The 20,460-nt window shown below is 50.1% G+C and overlaps 3 protein-coding genes across 4 annotated transcripts in view; 2 read left to right on the forward strand and 1 right to left on the reverse strand.

The window, feature by feature from the left end:
- On the forward strand, positions 1–17,811 carry HES4 (hes family bHLH transcription factor 4). The gene is made up of 8 exons (XM_036110209.2): positions 1–287; positions 369–464; positions 567–654; positions 754–2,495; positions 3,057–5,743; positions 7,543–7,640; positions 15,954–16,143; positions 16,767–17,811. Exons 1-4 carry the CDS (start codon positions 180–182, stop codon positions 1,137–1,139), a joined length of 678 nt encoding a protein of 225 aa, XP_035966102.1. The 5' UTR covers positions 1–179; the 3' UTR covers positions 1,140–2,495; positions 3,057–5,743; positions 7,543–7,640; positions 15,954–16,143; positions 16,767–17,811.
- Positions 7,049–20,460, reverse strand: part of PLEKHN1 (pleckstrin homology domain containing N1) — a 27,450-nt gene continuing 14,038 nt past the window's right edge. Inside the window, exon 14 of one of the 2 annotated variants that reach the window (XM_078073970.1) lies at positions 7,049–7,201. In XM_078073970.1, coding sequence (XP_077930096.1) covers positions 7,070–7,201 — 132 coding nt within the window. In that variant the 3' untranslated portion in view covers positions 7,049–7,069. Of the gene's footprint in view, positions 7,202–16,367; positions 16,703–20,460 lie in introns of those variants that run through there. The other variant, XM_078073971.1, reaches the window with a different exon arrangement.
- PERM1 (PPARGC1 and ESRR induced regulator, muscle 1) overlaps positions 18,008–20,460 on the forward strand; it is a 7,169-nt gene continuing 4,716 nt past the window's right edge. The window contains exon 1 of the mRNA XM_078073964.1: positions 18,008–20,382. The gene's annotated coding sequence lies outside the window, so the exon portion shown is untranslated. The remainder of the gene's footprint in view (positions 20,383–20,460) is intronic.

Consider the following 20,460-nt stretch of genomic DNA (forward strand, 5'->3'; position numbering starts at 1 on the left):
AAGAATGCCGAGCGGGGTTCACACACCCCGCGGCCGCGCTGCCTTAAATAGCCGAGCGGCTGGCAACTCTTCGCGCGGGCCTGCAGCCTGGGACCTGATTGAGAAGAACAGGGGACGCCACGCGCCCGCCAGCCCCCGGCGGCGCAGTCCGCCTGGCTCCGGAGGCGCGGGGGCGCACCATGCCTGCAGACACCCCAGGGAAGCCGAGAGCCTCGCCGCTGGCAGGAGCGCCGGCCAGCGCCAGCAGAACCCCGAATAAGCCCCGAAGCGCGGCGGAGCACCGAAAGGTGGGGACCTGGCGGGGCGTGGGTTGGGAGGCGTGGGGTGGGACGGACGGATGCAGGACTCAGCCACAGCCCGACCCACAGTCCTCCAAGCCGGTCATGGAGAAGCGGCGCCGAGCGCGCATCAACGAAAGCCTCGCGCAGCTCAAGACCCTCATCCTGGACGCCTTCAGGAAGGATGTAAGTCGGGGTCGGGAGGTGAGGTCGAGGGGCGGAGGTGCGGAGCTCGCAGTCTTGGCGCACTAATGGGTTGCAAGCCTCCTCCACCCGCGCGACCCCCAGAGTTCCCGCCATTCGAAGCTGGAGAAAGCAGACATCCTGGAGATGACCGTGAGGCACCTGCAGAGCCTGCGACGTGTGCAGGTGACAGGTGAGGCGCGGGCAGCAGCGACGTGGGGGGGGGGTGACCGGGGGGCGCACAAGACCACCCCAGCGGGAACCGACCGCCTGTCCCCTGCCGCCCCCGCAGCCGCGCTCAGCGCTGACCCCGCCGTCCTGGGCAAGTACCGCGCCGGCTTCAATGAGTGTCTAGCGGAGGTGAATCGCTTCTTGGCCGGCTGCGAGGGCGTCCCGGCCGACGTGCGTTCTCGCCTGCTTGGCCACCTGGCCGCCTGCCTGGGCCAGCTGGGGCCGTCGCGCCGCCCGGCTCCACCGTCCCCCGCTGCGGAGGCCCGGGCGCCCGAGCTCTACGCCGGTTGCCCGCCGCTCCTGGCATTCGACCGCCCCTTACCCCTGCTGCGCCCTGGGTCTGCCTTCGCGTTGCGGCTCCCTCCAGGCCTGACTGGGGCGCCCCCCAACGCCCCTAGGGCGGGGCTGCAGAACCGGGGCGCGCCATGGAGGCCGTGGCTGCGGTGAGGCCTCGACCCTCAGACTGTAAGGGAGGCTGCACCCCGTTCTAGGGCCGTGGCCTTTGCTGAGTGTACCAGAGAATATTTGTTTCCAGAGGCCACGTCGAGAGAGTTTTGATATTTTTTTGTCTTTGTGAAGACTCTAGTCTGGCGTTTCTTTCAGCCCTTAGTTCTGGGGTGGGGGGTGGGGGTGGGGGGCTCTGCTGGTTGCGTTGTGCTGGACTTCTGGGGTGGGCCTGCGGGTGGCCCTTCCCCAGGCTCTGTACCCCGTGCCGGCCGGTCCTCTAGCCCAGGGCTTGGTCGGTGGACCTGCCTCTGTGCAGTAGCCAGCCACCCTCCTGGAAGTGTGGGCGATGTGGGAAGCCACTCAGGAAAGTGACAGTCATCACATTTCCCACAACGTATCCCAATGTTGGAAACCAGTCCGGTGGCATCACTGGGCAAGGATTTTTGTTTGTTTGTTTTTTAAGGTACCTTATCCCACTCCCACTCCTGTGGACCTTGGAAGGTGAAGACATTGTCACACTCTTGTCCTGGGCCACTGGGCATGGCGAGAGGTGATCATGCCCTGAGGCTTCAGTTCTGGCTTGGTCCGCTTCCTACTTTATTCTCATGGTTCAACACAAAGCTGCCTGGACTGAGCCTGCCCCAGGCCAGTGTCTGGTTAGGAGACGAGTGCCAGCAGGAGAGGGTGACTGAGTCCTGAGGACAGGGAACTGGGGCAAGACTGGCCAAGAGCACTTAGTGCCAAGATTTGGGGGGGGTGGTGGTAACTCTCCTACCAGAGTCCAGTCCTGCTGTGTGCCCTGGGAGGGGAGGTCTCCCCCCTGGTGGGGAAAGATTGGAGGGTGGTCCTGCCCATGCCTCTGTTCTGAGCACCCGCTGTGTGGCAGCCCTACAGTCCTGGGCAGTACTGCTGAGCAGCATTGGACATCAGCCCTGGAGTCACCGTCCTGCGGTCCCAGGTCTCCCTGAGCTGCTGCTGGGCACTGGACTCCAGTTGCAATGAGGGGGTGATCTGAGTCATACAAGCTGAGACTGGAGTGTCTCATCCTGAGCCCATCTGAGGCTGAGCCAAGACTCATTTCCCAACTGCAGCTGAATTCATCAGATGGTTGCCGGCCGCCTGCCTGGCCAGGGCCCATCAAGGAGAAAGAGGGTGAGTCACTGCTAGAGGTTAGCCTGCTTCTTCTCCAGTGGCTTCCATGGCTGTGTCACAGGCAGGATTCACCTGGGCTCTCCTGCAGGGACCTCCAGATCCCCACCAAGCAAGTCACCCCTGCCCTCTGGTTTCCTTGCCCATCACCCCAAGACTCAAGGGCCTGGGTCAGTGGTCCTCGATGGTGGCAACCACATGGGCCAGGTACTGCATCCTTGGACATAGACACACTCTGTGATCCTGGCCCTGGGGGAGCCCAGGGGAACTCTGAAGGAAGGTCTTCTTTCTTCAGAGCTGTGGCATCAGCAGTAATGTGGGGGAGGAATTGTTGATCATGCTTGGGAAGCCCTCTTGGGCAGGAGACTAGCACAGGGTCTATTGCTGAAGCTAGAAGCTCAGCTTGGTTGGGAAAGGGGAGCTGCTCAGGGCCTCAGTGCAGAAGCTGGGGGGGGTGCTTTGGGATGTGAAGCCTGGGGGGGTGGGTAGGGGGGTGTTTAGGGTCTGTACAAAGCTGGGGCCCACACGTCCTGCAGGAAAAAGAGGGACCTCCCTGCCTGTGTGGCTAAAGGAAAAAGGGCCACCTGGGGAAATCACCTGGAACTTGGGCCATCATGCTCTCCCTCCTCCCATGACAGGGCAGTGATAACTCTAGACCAGATCCCTGGGCTCCCATTCCCTCCCTGCCTTACTTCCTGTCCTTCCCACCCCCACTCCCATGCCACATTTTACTTCTTATTTCTGGTAATCTCAACACTGTTGCCAAAGGGAGCTTTGGAATGAGGACCCATCAAGGACCTCTCAGGCCCTGTGGGGGACCACACACAGTTCCTCAGACAGGCAAGCTCCCTCCTGCTGTCTGTCCCTTTGAACTCAACCTCCCCGCTGGAATTCTTTCCCCACTTTCCCACTGGAGGCAGCCACCCCAGGCTCCGTGGGCTCCAGAGGCTAAGGCCATGTCTGTCACTCACTTTGTCCCCAGCACCTGCTCGGAACAGTTGGATTCATACTGACCTGATTAACTGAATGAAAGACGGAGTCAGGAGGTTTGGGAAGGGTTTTTGAAGTATAGTTGATATACAGTGTTACATTAATTACAGGTGCACAACACACTGATTCGACAATTGCATACCTTAGACCGTGCTCCCCACCATAAGAGTGGTCGCCATCTGTCAGGGTACAGGATTATTGCCCATATTCCCTATTCTGTACTTTTCATCTTTGTGATTTATTTATTATATACATGGAAGTTTGTACCTTCTAATCCCCTTTGCCTGTTTCACCCATCCCCCATCCACCTTTCCTCTGAGAACCACCAGTTTGTTCTATGTATTTAGGAGTATTTTTTTTTTAAGATTTTATTTTTAAGTATTCTCTACACCCAGGATGGGACTCGAACTCACAACCCCGAGATCAAGAGTTGTATGCTCCACCAACTAAGTCAGCCAGGCACCCCAAGAGTATTTTTTGTTTGTTTGCTTGTCTTGTTTTATAGATTCCACGTATAAGTGAAACATATGGTATTTATTTTTTTCTGTCTGAATTATTTCACTTAGCATAATACCTTCTAGGTCTATCTATGTTGTCATAAATGGCAAGATTCCATTGTTTTTTGTGGCTGAGAGGGGTGTCTTTTTTTTTAAAGATTTTATTTTATTTATTTGAGAGAGAGAGCGCGTGCACACGTGTGTGTGTGTGTGAGAGAGAGAGGAGGGCCAGAGGGACAAGCAGACTCCTGACTCAGGGCTCATGGGGTGGAGGTGGGGGTGCTTCATCCCAGGACCCTGAGATCATGAACTGAGCTAAAGTCAGATGCTTAACCGCTCAACCAACTGAGCCACCACAGCGCCCCTGGCTGAGAAGGGTGTCATTTTTGCTTAGATTAGGGAGGTCTGAGGAAGCACAGCTCAGGCTGAAGCTGGCCTTCTCCCCAGGCTGCCCCTTTTTAGCAGCTGAGGGCACCTGGGTCTTCAGAACAGCATCCTCAGCGTCTGGGTGGCTCAGATGGTTAATCGTCTGCATTCGGCTCGGGTCATGATCCCAGAGTCCCTCAACCCTCTCCCTGCTCAGTGGGGGAACCTGCTTCTCCCTCTCCCTCTTCTGTTCCCCCTGCTTGTGCTCTCTTGCTCTCTCTGTCAAATAAATAAAATCTTAAAACAAACAAACAAACAGCATCCTTGTCTCCAGCTGTGGAAGGAACCCCACCTCCCCCCACACCCAGTCTAGTGGACCCCCTCAAGTGCTTTCCTACAGACCTCAGTGGGGAGATTTCTGGCCTAAACGTGGGAGTAACCCCCTCACACCAGGGGTTCTCCTTTCTACCCTCCCCACTCTTCCACCCATTTCCTGCTCCGCCCCTCCCCTTCACTGCCCCAAGACGGGCTCCTGGTTATTTCCCTGTCCCTGATCTTGTAGCCACCCACCCAGCTATTTTTATCTTGGCTTTTGTCTTACAGACACTTCCTGCTGAATAATAGATGAAGCACCTTCTCCTGTCAAGGCTATGTGGTAGGGGTGGGGGAGGAATCAGGACCTCCTCCTGGGGAGGAGGCTACAAGGCCTCCTGATCATTTCTCCTCCACCGGGAGGTGGAGTCTCGTTCAGTGTCTGGGGTCTCCTTCCAGCCCAGTTCCTGGCAAAGACCAAGAGCCAATAAATGTTTGCTAAATTCATGTGCATGGTCAGCAGAACTGCCTGCCTCTGTGGGTATGGGATCCCTGTGTGTCTGTGTCCCATCTGCCTGTGGGGCCAGGGCTTGGGGACTGAACAATGACAGCAAATCATGGGTGTTAGAAATTTGGAGAAAGAATCGGTCCCTATGGTGACAAAAGTCGGCCCATGAAACTGCGGTCAATTGGAAATTCAGAGTGGGGGGAGGGCTGGGCTGTTTGGAGCCCTGGTTTGTGAGAGGTGAGGCCTTAGCTCCCCGACCAAAGCTCCAGTGGTTCCCTGATTATCTCCAGGCCTCCGCAGCCTCCTCCCATCACCTGGCAAGCTTTCCAGAGCAGGAAGCTGAACCTAAAGTGTCCCACAGCTGTGCTCTGTCTCTGCTCCCTAGAGCGCTGGGGACTATTTCCATCCTGGGATGTGCCATGGTCAAGGAAACAGGCCCTGGGGTCGACAGCTTCTTAGAAGGCCACCAGTGATCCCCCTCTGGTTTGCAGCTTCGTAAATGTGCTGAGGTTGGCCCTCACGACCGATTGGGCCCTGTAGAAGTGATGTGATGTCTCTTTAATGTTACTTTGCAAGTACGTCTTGCTGTGTCTTTTTCTGTCACATCATTCACTCTGGGAGAGGCCAGCTGTCTCTACTATGGAGAGGCCAACAGTGTGTACCTGAGGGAGAGTGAGTTTGGAAGTAGATCCTCCAACTCCTTGAGCCTTCAGATGAGATCCCAGCCACTGTCAACATCTTGACAACAACTTCAGGAGAGATCCTGAGCCAGAACCACCCAGGTGAGCAGCTCCTGGATTTCTCTCTCTCAGAAACTGTGTGAGATAAGCAACGTTTTGTCATTTTAAGCTGCTAAACTGTAGGTTAATTTGTTAGGCAGCAATAAATAGCAATAAGTTGTAAAATAACAACAACGACAATATAAGTTGTAAAAGTTAAATAACAATAGCAATAAACAACTAATGTACCCGGTCACCAGTTGCCCCCACCTGCCTTCCTGAGAATGGAATTGTGGAAGAGGTTAGGTGGGGGTGAGGACTGGACTCTTGGTGAGAGTAACCCCAGAAATAGTCCCTGCAACTATTGTCATAAGCAGAGAGTGGATTGGCCTGACTTTGACCTGGAAGCAGTTTCCTAGCAAGCCCCAACTGGATGGGTGCAGGGACAGGCCCAGGGCCCTGCCGTGGTGCTGACGAGCCACAGTCTGGGTCTGTCCCTGAGGGATCCAGGACAGCTGGGGGTCATTTCTGTGGCAGTAACTGATAGGGCACCCCGGATCAGAGCATGGGGTTGGGGAGTCACAGGCTCCAGGTTTCCAACAAGGACAGGTGTGAGAGATGCTACCCGCTGAGAGCCATAGTACCCCCACTGTGGGTGGGCCTGGCCTCAGCTGGCCCTGGCACTGTGAAACTCCTGGGCCACACTGCCCTGCACCCTGAGTGGGGTGCATCAACTCTGTCTGCAGCCTGGTAACCATGGTTACCAAAAAGTACCTGTCTGCTGCTGCCTCAAATGTGTCTCCTCCTGGTGTCCCCCCTGACCCTGACACCCACCTGGTAGCTTTGGGCTTACCTCCTGGGCCTCCTCTGTGAGTGAGGAGTCCCAATGCCTGTGTGGGGAGAAAGGAGCTCAGCAAGGAGTAGAAGGTCAGTGTTGGAAGGCTGAAGCCCTATGCCTGGCCCTCATCAACCCCTGACCTTACTGTAAGGGAGGTGCACACACCTGAACCAGCAGGAACATCCCACCCCCTGCCCTCTCATCCTTACCCACATAGTGGGCCGGGAGAGGGGAACCTTCCTGCAGTTGCTTGTCCCAACCAGACAGAGGCTGGTGGGAAGGAGGGCTTCTCCAGCTCTACCCCTCCCCTCACTTTAGGTCCCCCCAGCACCCCTTGCCCTGTTGAACACAGTGAGGGAGAGGTCAGCAGCCCCTGGGGGTAGGGAGGCAGCACTGCCCTCCCCCAGCTCCCACTCTCACCCCCCAACTTACGAGCTGACCACTGCTTTTGTCAGGTACACCCAGAGGAGCTGGGGGCTGACTGGGTTCCTGACCCTCCCCTCTCATTGTTCTTGCGGTGCCATGGACCTCAGCTCCCCTAGCAGCCAGGGTCAAGAAGGTGTTCTGTAAGCTCTGGCTGAGCTGCTTTTTCCACATCCAGAGACGGTCTTTGAATGAAATGCTGGGTAGAACTGGCCATCATCCGGTGGTGTCAACAAGCAATTTCCTCCTCTCCTGTTCAGCTTTAGGAAAAGAGAAAAAGCTCCATGAATGTGTCTCTAGGGATTTGGTTTGCAAAATTAAGAGGTATGAGTCACCACCCAGAATCTGAACTGACCAGTCTGCCCACTTAGAGCTGGAAATCTTTGGTCAGACTTTTCCTGAGCAGAGACCAGGTGCTCTAGACTGACCGACTCTCCCTCCCATTCATATGTGGAAACCTATCCCCCAAGGTGATGGCATTAGGAAATGGGGCCTTTTGGAGGTGATTAGGTCACATGGGTAGTGCCCTCTGTAATGGGATGGGATTGGTGTCTTTATAAAAGGGACACGGGCATGTGAACTTGCACTCACTCTCTGCCAGGTAACAAGACTGAGAGGGTGGCAATCCACAAGCTGGAAGAGGGCCCTCATTAAAATCAGACCCTGTTGGCACCCTGATCTCGGACTTCCTCCAGAACTGTGAGAAATACGTTTCTGTTGTTGATAAGCCACCCAGTCTATGGTATTTTGTTATAGTAACCCCAAAGGACTAAAATACCAGAGCTTACTGTTACCAAGTAGATTGGTGGCAGGAGGCTGTTGTTGACTTTCCAGAAGTCACGGGGCAAATACCTACCCCTCTGGAGGGCAGAAACTAAGCTTCAGGTGTCTAGGCTGATCCTCCCGTGTGTATGTGGCTGATCCCTGGCACTAGGGTACACAGGGGACCCTCCCCAGATGGACATACGGGGACCTCCTTGGTGTACAGGCACAGAGAGCTGGGAGGGTGGAGCCTGAGGACCAGTGGGCTTCCTCAAATGAACCCCCCCCCCGAGCCGTGAGCCTCATCCTCAGCCTCAAATTTGACCTCTTGCCCAAATGCAGCGAGGCAGCGTTTTCCTGGGTGGGGAGACCTACACACCCAGCATGAAGCCCAGAACCCTGGGGAATGTCTGGGCCACCCCAGCCTGGAACTTGGGAGGGTTGTGTGGAGTGAATGAGATAGTGCTGGAATGTTCCAGTCCCCAAGAAGTGCTTAGAGCTGGCAGCTGTAACTGCAGGGCGTGTGGCTGCGACTGTGAGTGCATGTGTGACCAGGCTGTGGGTTTCTTGGCTGCCATCCACTGGAGTCTGGGGTGCACAGTCCCCTCAGGCTTGCGTTGTGGCATCGGGGGAAGTCTGGAGAAGGGAACGGGGAGCGAAGCAGTTACCAGCTATTCCCAGAGCAGCACCTGCCTCTGGGCTTCCAGGAATTGTGCCACCTAGAAATCAGCTCCACCTAGGCAGATAATTGAGGAGGACAAACATGCAGAGCCAGAGACACACAATCCCGTGGTCAGAGATACAGACTGAGTTGGACACAGATAGAGAACCCCCTCAGGGGTGGCCAGGGCCTTTCCCACAAAGACATACAGACTCAGACCTTCTCTCCCATGTCTCTGAACTTCCTTCAGTTTGCTCTGTGTTTGGGAAGGCCACAGACATACACCCTACATCCACAATCTTCGCGTAGGGCTCCTGTGTTGGGCACCCCCTCAAGGTCTTGTCAGCACAGGAGTGGTTCAGGGAAGGCTTCTAGCACAAACTGGGGCTGAATTTTATTTCTGCTGTCACTTAGTTGTGTGACCTTGGGCAAGTCACAAAATCTCAAATGTAAAATAGGATTAATAATACTACTTATCTCTGGTGCTGTGTGGTTGAAGGAATTAAATAAAATAAATAACCTGCATAGAAACAATTGCTTCCACCACAGATGGAGTGGCAGGGACCAGATTTACCCTCCTGCCTAAAACAACTAAAAAACTGGACAAGATATATGAAATAGCAGGCTTGAAAGACAGTGGCCCCTGAGAAGTGGGGAAGAAATGAAGTGAGCCCTGTATTGCCCCAGCTGACTGCCAGAAGATGGTGTCCAGGTTAGCAGACTTCTGCAGGTTAGCAGACTTCTGTGGGCAGTGGTGGAGAACCAGTGCAGCTAGGGTCAGCAAGAAAAGAGGTGCCAGAGAGAGAACTATGGAGAGTTGCAGAGTGTCTCCCTCAAGGCTGATTAGAACATGCTGAGAGAAACTCCTCAAGGCCAGGAAAAGAACCACCAGAAAAAAATTAGAAAAATCCTTTGAGTTCACACAGGGTCAGCTCTAGCCACACTGGAAAAGCCTATAATTCATAGGGCACATGGTAGAGTATTCAGAAGGACCTGTCCCAGTAGTGAGGGATAATTAGCCCTACGGTAAGTGCTACTCTGGTGTTGCCTAACGAAGCTTATGAACAAGACCCCAAAGGATCAGACTGTCTCCAAGTAACTCAACTGTGCCCCAGAACAAAGCCCAAGAATATTTATAGGAACACAGAAATATCCAGCACCCAACACATTAAAATTCATGATGACTGGCAGCCAGTAAAAAATTACCAGGAATACAAAGAAGCAGGGAAAATATGACTCATAATAGGAGAAAAATCAATCAATTGGAAGGAACCCTAGAAATGTCACAAATAATAGAATTAGTAGACAAGGACATTAAAACGGTTGTGATAGTCACACTTCATGTGTTCAAGAAGCTAAAATACTGCAAACATAACAATAAAAACTATTCAAATTGAAACATTTAAAAACTGGAAAAGAAGGAAAGACAAAAGAGCATTAGTTAGCTGTGGGACAACTTGAAGTGGCTTAGTATACATGTAATTGGAGTCCCAGAAGGCTCAGGTCATGATCCCAGGGGAGCCTGCTTCTCCCTCTCCCTCTGCCTGCCACTCCCCCTGCTTGTGCTCTCTCTCTGTCAAATAAATAAATAACATCTTTAAAAAAAAAAAAAGTTTGAAGAAAACTACATCAAGGAACCACATAATCAAATTGCTACAATACAGGGATAAAACAATGGTGTCTGCTCTTGCCACTTCTGTCCAGCAGTGTAGGGAGTTCTAGTTAGGGTAATTAGGTAAGGAAATGAAATAGAAGTCACCCAGATTGGAAAGGAAGAAGTAAAACTGTCTATGTTCAAATGACATGACCCTATATATAAAGAATCCCAAGAAATCCACTAAAAAAACTATTAAAACTAATAAATGGATTAAGCAAGGATTCAGGGTACAAGATTGATATTTAAAAAATCAATAAATGAAAAGATATCCCATGTTCATGGATCAGAAGATTAAATATCGTTAAGATGTTAATACTTCCCAAATTGATCTTTAGGTTCAATGCAATCTCTATTGGAATTCCAGCTAAGATTTTTGCAGAAACTGACAAGCTGCCTCTAAAATTCATATGGAGGGGCGCCTGGGTGGCTCAGTCGGTTAAGCAACTGCCTTTGACTCTGGTCATGATCCCAGAGTCCTGGGATCAAGCCCCACAACAGGCTTCCTGATCCACGGGGAGCCTGCTTCTCCCTCTCCCTCTGCTGCTCCCCCTGCTTGTACTCTCTCTCTCTCTCTCTATCAAATAAATAAAATCTTTAAAAAATTTAATATGGAAATTCAAGCAACTCAGAATATCCAAAACAGTCTTGAAAAAGAAGAGCAAAGCTGGAGGACTCAAACTTCCTGATTTCAAAACTCATTGCAAAGCTACAGTAATCAAGACAGTGTGGCACTAGTATGAGGTTGAGGTTAGACATAGTGATTGGTGGAATAGAATTGAGAGTTCACAAATAGGCCCTCATATTTACAGTCAATTGATTTTCAACAAGAATGCCAGGACAGTCCAATGGGGGAAAGAATAATCATTTCAACAAATGTTGGGACATCTGATTATCCACATCTTTCCTCACACCATACACAAAAATTAACTCAAGATAGATGCTACACATAAATGGAAGAGCTAAAACTTTTGGGGCACCTGGGTGGCTCGGTCGGTTAAGTGTCCGCCTTCGGCTCAGGTCATGATCCCAGAGTTCTGGGATTGAGCCCCATGTCGGGCTCCCTGCTCAGTGGGGGGGTCTGCTTCTCCCTCTCCCTCTGCCTCTCGTCCTTATTCTTGCTCTCTCTCAAATAAATAAATAAAATTTTAAAAAAAAGGAAAAGCTAAAACTTTTATAAAATTTTTAGAAGAAAATGATCTTGGGCGATGAAGGCAAAGCCTTTACAGATATGATACTAAAAGCATAAGTGACAAAAGAAAAAAAAGTAAATTGAACTTCATAAAAATTTAAAAATGCCTCAAAGTACATTATCAAAAAAAAGTGAAAGACGTAGGAGAAAAACATTGCATAAAATATGTATAATATATAAATATATTTGATAGGTGTTTTATCTATATCTATATATATATTTAAAGTATATAAATAACTCTCAACTCAATAACCCAACTAAAAAAAAATGGGTGAAAAATCAGAACAGACATTTCTCCAAAGATATATAAATGGCCAATAAGCACCTGAAAAGAAGCAACGTCATTATTCATCATGGAAATTTAAATCAAAACCACAATGAGATACCACTTCATACCCACTAGAATAGCTACAATTAAAAACACAGAGGGGCGCCTGGCTGGCTCAGTTGGAGCATGTGGCTCTTGATCTCTCAGGGTCATGAGTTTGAACCCCACATTGGATGTAGCAATTACCTAAAAAATAATAAAATTAAATTAAAATTAAAAAAAGTACAGATAGTAAGAGGTGTTAGTGAACTTGTGGGGAAATTAGAACACTTTTACATGGTTGATAAGAATGTAAAATGGTGCAGCCATTTTAGAAAACCGTCTGGAAGTCCCTCAATTGATCCAGCAATTCCACTCCTAGTTCCACACCCAAGAGAAATTAAAACATGTCCACACAAAAATTTGTGCACAAATGTTCTTGCAACAGTATTCATAATAGCCAAGAAGTGGAAATAACCCAATGTCCATCAAGTGATAAATAGATAAATAAAATGAGCTATATCCATACAATGGGATATTATTTGGCGATAGAAAGGAGTGAAGCACTGATACCTGCTACATGAGTGAACCTTGAAAATATTATGCTGAGTGAACAAGTCAGTCACAAAAAGCCATGTATTATGTGATCCTATTTACGTGAAATGTCCGCAATAGGCAATTTTTTTTCAAGTATAATTTTTAGTCTTTTTTTTTTTTAAGATTTTATTTATTTATTTGACAGAGAGACAGCGAGAGAGGGAACACAAGCAGGGGGAGGGGGAGAGGGAGAAGCAGGCTTCCCGCCGAGCAGGGAGCCCGATGCGGGGCTCGATCCCAGGACCCTGGGATCATGACCTGAGCCGAAGGCAGACGCTTAATGACTGAGCCACCCAGGCGCCCCAATTTTCAATCATTTTTTAAGGGAGGAAGGGGCCCACAAAGGCAAAAGTACCCCAGGCCCAGGAACACCATAATAGAACCCTGTTTGTTCCCTTCTGTTGCGGAGCCCGAGGCAAGGCCTTTACACAGGCTGGAATCCAGAAGGGGCACTCTGTCAGCTTGATCTGCAGCTCTGATCATCTGATGCATCTCAAGGCTTGAGAGTCACACAGTCAGTATACAGTCAAGCCCCACAGTAGGCAAATTGATAGAAAGTAGGTCAGTGGGGCGCCTGGGGGCTCAGTCATTGGGCGTCTGCCTTCGGCTCAGTTCATGATCCCAGGGTCCTGGGATCGAGCCCCGCATCGGGCTCCCTGCTCGGCGGGAAGCCTGCTTCTCCCTCTCCCCCTCCCCCTGCTTGTGTTCCCTCTCTCGCTGTCTCTCTGTCAAATAAATAAATAAAATCTTTAAAAAAAAAAAAAAGAAAGTAGATTAGTGGTTGCCGGGGGCTGGGGTGGATGTTGAGGGGAATAGGGGGCAACAGTTGTGGGCACAGGGTTCCCTTGTGGGATGATGAAAATGTTCTAAACTGGATTATGGTGATGATTACACACCCCAGTGGCTATACAAAAAAAAACATTTAATTTAAATAAGTGAATTGTATGTTGGGTGAATTATATATCAATAAAGCTGTTAACCCCCTCCCTGCAAAAACAGCATCAAAGAGAAAGTTTTAAGAGCTGATAGAGAAAAAAAAGGCATGTTATATATAGAGAAACAAAAATAAAATTACAGCAGATTTCTTGTTAGCAACAAAGCATGCAGGGCGCCTGGGTGGCTCAGTGGGTTGAGCATCTGCCTTTGGCTCAGGTCCTGCCTCCCTTTCCCTCTGCCCCTCCCCCCCTCATGCTCTCTCTCTCTCTCTCTCTCTCTCTCTCTCTCTCTCAAATAAATAAATAAAATCTTAAAAAAAAAGAAACAAGGCATGCAAGGAAACAGTGGAACAACATCTTTAAAATACTAAAAGTCAAAACTATTAACCTAGAATTCTATAAATAGACTCAACCATACCTGTATGGTCAGTTGATTTTCAACAAAGTTGAAAAGACAATTTAGTGGAGAAAGAGGGCTTTTCAACAAATAGTATGTGAACAACAGGACATCCACGTGCAAATAAAATAACTTGGATCTCTACCTCACACCATATACACAAAATAACTCAAAATGGATTATAGACCTAAGTGCAAAATCTAAAACTATAAACCTTTTTGGAGAAAACTTAGAAAATCTTTGTGAACTTTGGTTAGGCAGTTTTCTTAGCTGCAACACCAAAAAAAAAAAAAAAAAAAAAAAAAAATTCCATGAAAGAAAAATGGATAAATTGGAATTCATCAAAATTAAGAGCCTCTGCTCTTCAAGAGACATTGTTAAGAAAACAAAAAGATGAACCATAGACTAGGAGAAAATATTTTCAAATCACATATCTGATAAAGAACCTATATGCAGAACATATAAAGAATTCTGTAGACTCAACAATAAGAAAACAAATAACCCAATTAAGAAAATGGGCAAAAGATTTGATCAGTCATTTCATAGATGAAGATCTATGGATGGCAAATAAACACATGAAAAGATTGTCAACGTCATTTGTCATTAAGGGAATTAAAATTAAATTCACAATGAGACACCACTGTGTATCTATTGGAATAATTAAAGTTAAAAAGACCAATCATACCAAGTGTTGACAAGGATGTGGAGCAACTGGAACCTTCAAACATTTCTGATGGGAATGAAAAATTGTACCTACATTAAAAAACAGTTTGGCAGTTTCTTAAAAGTTAAACATATACCTATCATATAATCCAGCCATTCCACCCTAAGTATTTACCCAAGAAAAATGAAAGCACATGTCCATGTAAAGTCTTAAACACAAATGTTCACAGCAGCTTTATATATAATCGCCCCAAACTAGATATAAACCAAATGTTCATTGGCAGGTGAATGGATTAACAAAGTGTGGTATATCGAACAATGAAATACTCTGTATTAATATATAAAAAAAAGAGGGGTGCCTGGGTGTCTCAGTTGGTTGAGTCTCTGCCTCCTGGTTTCAGCTCGGGTCATGATCTCAGTGAGATCGAGCCCTGCATCAGGCTTTGTGCTGGGCATGGAGCCTGCTTAGGATTCTCTCTCCCCCTCTCCCTTTTCCCCTCTCCCCACTCATGCTCTCTCTCTCTCTCAAATAAATAAATAAAATCCTTATTTAAAAAAAGAACTATTGGTATATACAATATAATGGATGAATCTCAAATTATGCTGAGTCACAGAACTCAGACATGCTGTACTGTTTTGCATTGTACAAATGAGTACATACTTTATAATCCTATTTACATGAAGTTCTAGACAATGTCACCTAACTATAGTGACCAAATGCAGACTGATGGTTAGCTTGAGAGTAGGGGAAGGAGGCATCACCCAGGGCACAGGAACCTTTAGGGGTGATGGGCATGTTCACTCTCCGGATTGTGGTGATGGCTTCCTGGGCATCACAAATGTCAAAACTTAGCAAATTTCACACTCAAATATGTGCAGTTTATTGTACGTAAATTATACCTCAATAAAATTTTTTTTAAGATTTTTTAAAATTTATTTATTTGAGAGAGAGAATGAGAGAGAGAGAGAGAGAGCACATGAGAGGGGGGAGGGTCAGAGGGAGAAGCAGACTCCCTGCTGAGCAGGGAGCCCGATGTGGGACTTGATCCCAGGACTCCAGGATCATGACCTGAGCCGAAGGCAGTTGCTTAACCAACTGAGCCACCCAGGCGCCCTAAAATTATTTTTTTAAAGTTAAAAGCCCATAATCTGTGTAAAACATACTGCTTAGCATAAATAGGTACTCATTAAAAGTTGGCTCTTACTCTCTTATTTTTGAGTGCTTACTGTTGCAAGGCCAAGGGCTCAAAGGGGACTACATGGCTTCAGGAAAGGGGGCCCAGCATCCCCTAAGGATCCATCCTCCCAGACCAGGGCAAGGAGGGCAGAAGGGCTGAGCTCTGTCTGCTTCCAGTGGAGTCCTGGTGCCCTCAGGTGGCCCCCAGGGGTACAACAGGCTGCCTTCTCTCCTTGCACACCTCTTCCTGCTTGGGCCTCTGTTCCCCACTCCATGGGATGTGTGTCCGACTGCCCATCTGTCCATCTGTTCCCCCGGCCCAGGTCTCCCCCGCAACGTAACATCTCTGTGGAGCATATCCTGATGCTATAGAGCTTGGCCTGGTTTCCTCATCTTACAGCAGACATCCCTCCACTGCCCCCTACCATGAGGTCCTCCATGATCCGGTGGGAGAGGAGGAAATGAGGGCCTCAGGGTGGAGCTCAGTCCTCGCATGTCCTCAGGGAAGACCCTTCCCTCCATCACCCTAGTCCACCTGCTCCCTCCCCACAGCCTCAGAGCTGGCCTCCCTGCCTCCCTTCAAGCTCTGTATTCTCTTCTCCCAGGGCAGCCTGGGCAACTGTTGAAAAGCTCTTGCCCCAAACCCTCCGAACTTCTCACCTTGCAGGGCTCCAACCCCACGTGGGGCTGTGCTGCTGTGTCTCAGTAGACAGATAGACCCACCGCGTGTGCCCCCGAGCCTTGATGTGGCACTGGGCCAACTAGGTGTCCACATGGAAACAAAAAGTATGACGGGACCCCCATCACCCACCATCCACGAAAATCAACACCAGTGGGTTGCAGATCCAATATGAAAGGTAAAACAACAAAGCTTTAAACAAATGTGCAAGGATATCTTTACAAAATCTTTATGACTTTGGGGCAGGCAAAGAGTTCTTTAAAAGAACAGAAAAGGTGAGGGGCACCGGGATGGTGTAGTTGGTTGAGCCTCTGACTCTTGATTTCGGCTCAGGTCATGATCTCAGGGTGGTGAGATGGAGCCCTGCATCAGGCTCTGCGCTCAGCACATAGTCTGCTTGAGATTCTCTCCCTCTGCCCCTCCCCCCACTCGCACGTGCTCTCTCACTCTCTCAAGTAAATAAATCAATCTTTAAAAATAAATGAAATAAATCTTTTTTAAAAAGAACAGAAAAAGATGATAATGTAAAGGAAGTTGTTGATAACCTGGACTATATTAAAATTTTAAAATTTCTTTTTATCAGGGCACTTGGGTGGCTCAGATGGTTAGGCGTCTGCCTTCGGCTCGGGTCATGAGCCCAGGGTCCTGGGATCGAGCCCCATGTTGGGCTCCCTGCTCGGCGGGGACTCTGCTTCTCCCTCTCCCCCTGCTGCTCCCCCTGCTTGTGCTCTCTTGCTCTGTCAAATAAATGAATAAAATCTTTAATAATAAAAATAAAATAAAATTTCTGTTTATCAAAAGGCACTGTGAAGAGAGTGACAAGACAAAACTGAGGGAGAAGATATTGATCGCACAGACATCAATAAATAATTCTTACCCAGAATGCACAAGCCCTACAGCTCAATAAGGAAGAGGCACATAGAAGTGGTGGAAGCACTAAGAAGACACACACCGTCACAGAAAAGGAATGCCCGTGGCCAACACCAAAGGAACGTGAATTAAAACCGTAGTGTGGCACCACCACGGAGCCTCCAGAACGCGAGGTGACAAAGACCGCCGTTGAGGACGTGCAGACGACCCGAGTGCGTCCTGCTGTCAGAGCGAGTGCACGGCCGCTCAGGAAAACTGCTGAACAAGCACACCCACTGACCTCTCCAAAATCAAGGACACGGGTTTTCCAAAAGAAATGTTCTAGAATGTTCACAGCATCATTATTTATAACGGCTGCAAAGTGGAACAACCCAAATTTCCATCCACAGAAAAATGATGCAGGGATGTGTACGTTCACACGTGGGACCACTCTTGGTGGTGAAGCTGACCAGCACAGCCCCTGAGACGTCCGACTCCAAAGCCTGCTGAGGCTCAAAGGAGGCCGACTATGAGATCATGGAAAATACACATATTGGTTTCTGCCCTGTTCCTGGCACAGAGCTATTGAAACCCTTGTAAATTCCTAAGTGATAAGAGTACCAGGACCATCTTTTGTTCTAATGAGGCAACTCCGGGGAGGCTTTTGGATGGGGATGGTCATCAGGAAGACCAGCCATGATTAGAAGCTTGCAATTTTCAACCCCAGCCCCCCATCTTCCAGAGAGGAGAGAGGGGCTGGAAGTGGAGTTAATGGTCCATCATGCCTATGTAAGGAAGCCTCCATAACATCCCAGTAGTATGGGGGTCGGAGAGCTTCCAGGTTGGTGAACATGCGGAGGTGCGGGGAGAGTGTCACCCTGGACAGGGTATGGAAGCTCCATGCCCTTCCCACATACCTCACCTTATCCATCTCTTCTATCTGGCTGTTCATCTGTACCCTTTATCATATCCTCTTACAATAAACTGGTAAACGTAAGTAAGCGTTTCCCTGCCCTCTGTGAGCCACTCTAGTAAATTAATCGAATCCAAGACGGAGAGGTCGTGGGAAACTGGTTTGTAGCCAAGTTGGACAGAAGGTGCCAGTACCCTGAGGACCTGCTGCTTGTGACTGGCATCTGAAGGGGGCAGTCCTGTGGGACTGAGCACTCAGCTGTGTCTCCAGGTAAATGGTGTCAGACTTGAGTGAAACTGTAGGACACCCAGCTGGTGTCAGAGACACAGAAGTGAAATGTCTGGTGGGGGTTGTACGGGACACTCACGGGAGAACACAGGAAGGAGACGAGAACAGGAATGTTCTTAGGGTCCAATTCCACTCGTATGAAGCTCACTACAGGCCAGGTTGGCTTGGGCACTGTGGCCAGGTGGCAGACACCAGCAGGTGGGGTCCTTCGCGGGTGGGGTCCAGCAGCAGCTACATGCTGCGCTCCCCATTTGTGCCCTTCCTGCATGTGTGATATGCTGACTAGTTTACCGGGAATCAAAGCGCCCCAGCCTCTCTCATCCTTTGTGAAGCTGCTTCCGTCATCGTCACCCTCACAGCCTTGGCCCTTGTTGTCTCCCACCCTCTCGGGCCCTCCAAGGCCCTGTTCTCAGAGAAGAGTCTCTGGCCCATCCAGGGCACCCCTTCCCGCCACAATATTCCCTTCTTACATTATGTTTCTGTCAGAAATGATCTCATTGACCTGTTTGTTTCGGTGTTTGCTGCCTGGCTCCCCTACTCCCTCTTCATGTCCCCTAGCCTGGAAGCCACAGGCGTGGGTGTCACAGGGACCTGCATGGGGATGGGCAATATCAGCCCCCCAAGATCAGGATGGCCTGGAGAAGGGCTAGGAGTAGGGGCTTTGGGACCCAACTCTGCCATTTGCCAGCCATGTGGTCGTGTGTAAGTCACTCACCCTCTCCGTGCCCCACCAAGCTCAACTGTGAAAAAAGAGTCCTCTTTGTGCCCCCTCTCAGGATGGACAAGTTTTAGGAAAAGTGCTCATGAGGGCTTGGAATAGGAGGTGTTATTCTGGAGGCCCATTTCTGAGGCCCTGTCATCCCTGCCTGCCTACTCTTGGTGACTGGTTCAGCTGGGGGTGGCAGCGCCAGGCTCCCTTTCTTGGAGGATCAGACTCTGTGCTGCCACCTGCCTCTTGGGCCCATCTACAGGAGCCTAGGTCAGGAGAGGTGCTGGTGGGGTGTAGCCCACTTTCCACCCCTGAACCCTCCCAACCCTCTCTAGAGGCCCAAGGCCCATACTCCTTGGGGTTCCTGCCACCAAGAGCCCTCAATGACCCCACTTGTCCCTTGAGCCCCACCGGCAGATTCAGCAGTGCTGCCAGGGAAGGGGCCAGTGAGCCTTTTGAGGCCAGAGGAGAGAGGCACAAGCCTTGCTTCCCTATTCCACCCCCAGTCAACAGCAGCCCACCTCCAAAGGACCTCTAGGAACATTCTGGAATGGTAATTTCCCACTTACCACTCTGCAATGCTTTATATTCCACACAGGTAACAGGGTAAAGCCCTAAGACCCGGAAGGGCATCGGTTGATGGGGGGATGGAAGATGGAGTTGCTAGCACAGGGCCTGAGGTTTTGCAGTGGGTGGGGCCACTTTAAGAGGAAAGATCAGCCTGGGCCAAGAGATGAAGTGCACAGTGGCCTTCAGCTTGGGAAAAGGAGGCCCGTGCAGGACTGATTGCAGGTCAGCATTCTCTGGCCAGCATCTGACCTGATCAGGATGGCATCCCTCACAAAGCTGGAGGCTCCTCAAATGCCATCTATTTGTGTCCTGGACCCTGACCACTGGCAGGAGACATGTGACCACAGGGATGGGGTATTTTTGGCAGTGGGGGTGGGGCCTACGTGGTGAGCCCAGCACCATGCTGCTCTGGGACAGGCAGCTCGGACGCCCAGCTCTGTTGCCCTGGCTGGCCACAGGGTCCCAGGTACGACACTGTTAGTCCCTCATTCCCACCCTAAGAAGTCCCAAAGTCAGACAGAGGGACTTCCCCAAGGGCCAGTGAGGAGGGCAAATTTCAGGGGTCAGGAAGGCACAGTGCTCTGGTCTCAAGGCATCTTCATCTCAGCACTGGCCTGGCCAGAGTGACCTCTCACCTCCCTGGGTGTGGTGGTAGCTGACCAAAGGCCAAAGAGCTCTTCCCATAGGAGGCCAAGACACTACGGGCTCTCAAGCAGTTAGGGTCACCTCTGTTCACTGAGATGAGGCAGAAGCAGGGAGCTCTGCCAGCCGGGCAGGCCTGGGTGAGGGGCAGAGACCTTGAGGATGGCCCTAGTGGTCCACCGGGAGTTAGGAGGCTCATTTCTGCTCTGTGACCTCCTGCCTAGGCAGGGGGCAGAGCCAGGCACTCCCTGCTGACCCCTGAGTGGGCTCTAGCCAGCACTAGTGTGACCTTGATGATCTCAGTGGAAGCCCAGAAGCCTGTCCCAGCCAAGGCTGGTGGAAGGTCATCACCAAAGGCTGGTCACCTGCTGGACGCTGCGGCCCCTCCTCCATGGCCTGCTGCCACCTGAGGCGTGCTGGGACAGACCAGGGCTGACCATCACCCAGTGAGTGACCCTTGAAATGGGCTTTGCTGTATAAAGTTTACCTTGGGGCCTGCAATTCTGGAGGAAGGTTGGAGAAGG

This window comes from Halichoerus grypus, chromosome 5 (assembly GCF_964656455.1).
Source record: "Halichoerus grypus chromosome 5, mHalGry1.hap1.1, whole genome shotgun sequence".
NCBI lineage: Eukaryota > Metazoa > Chordata > Mammalia > Carnivora > Phocidae > Halichoerus > Halichoerus grypus.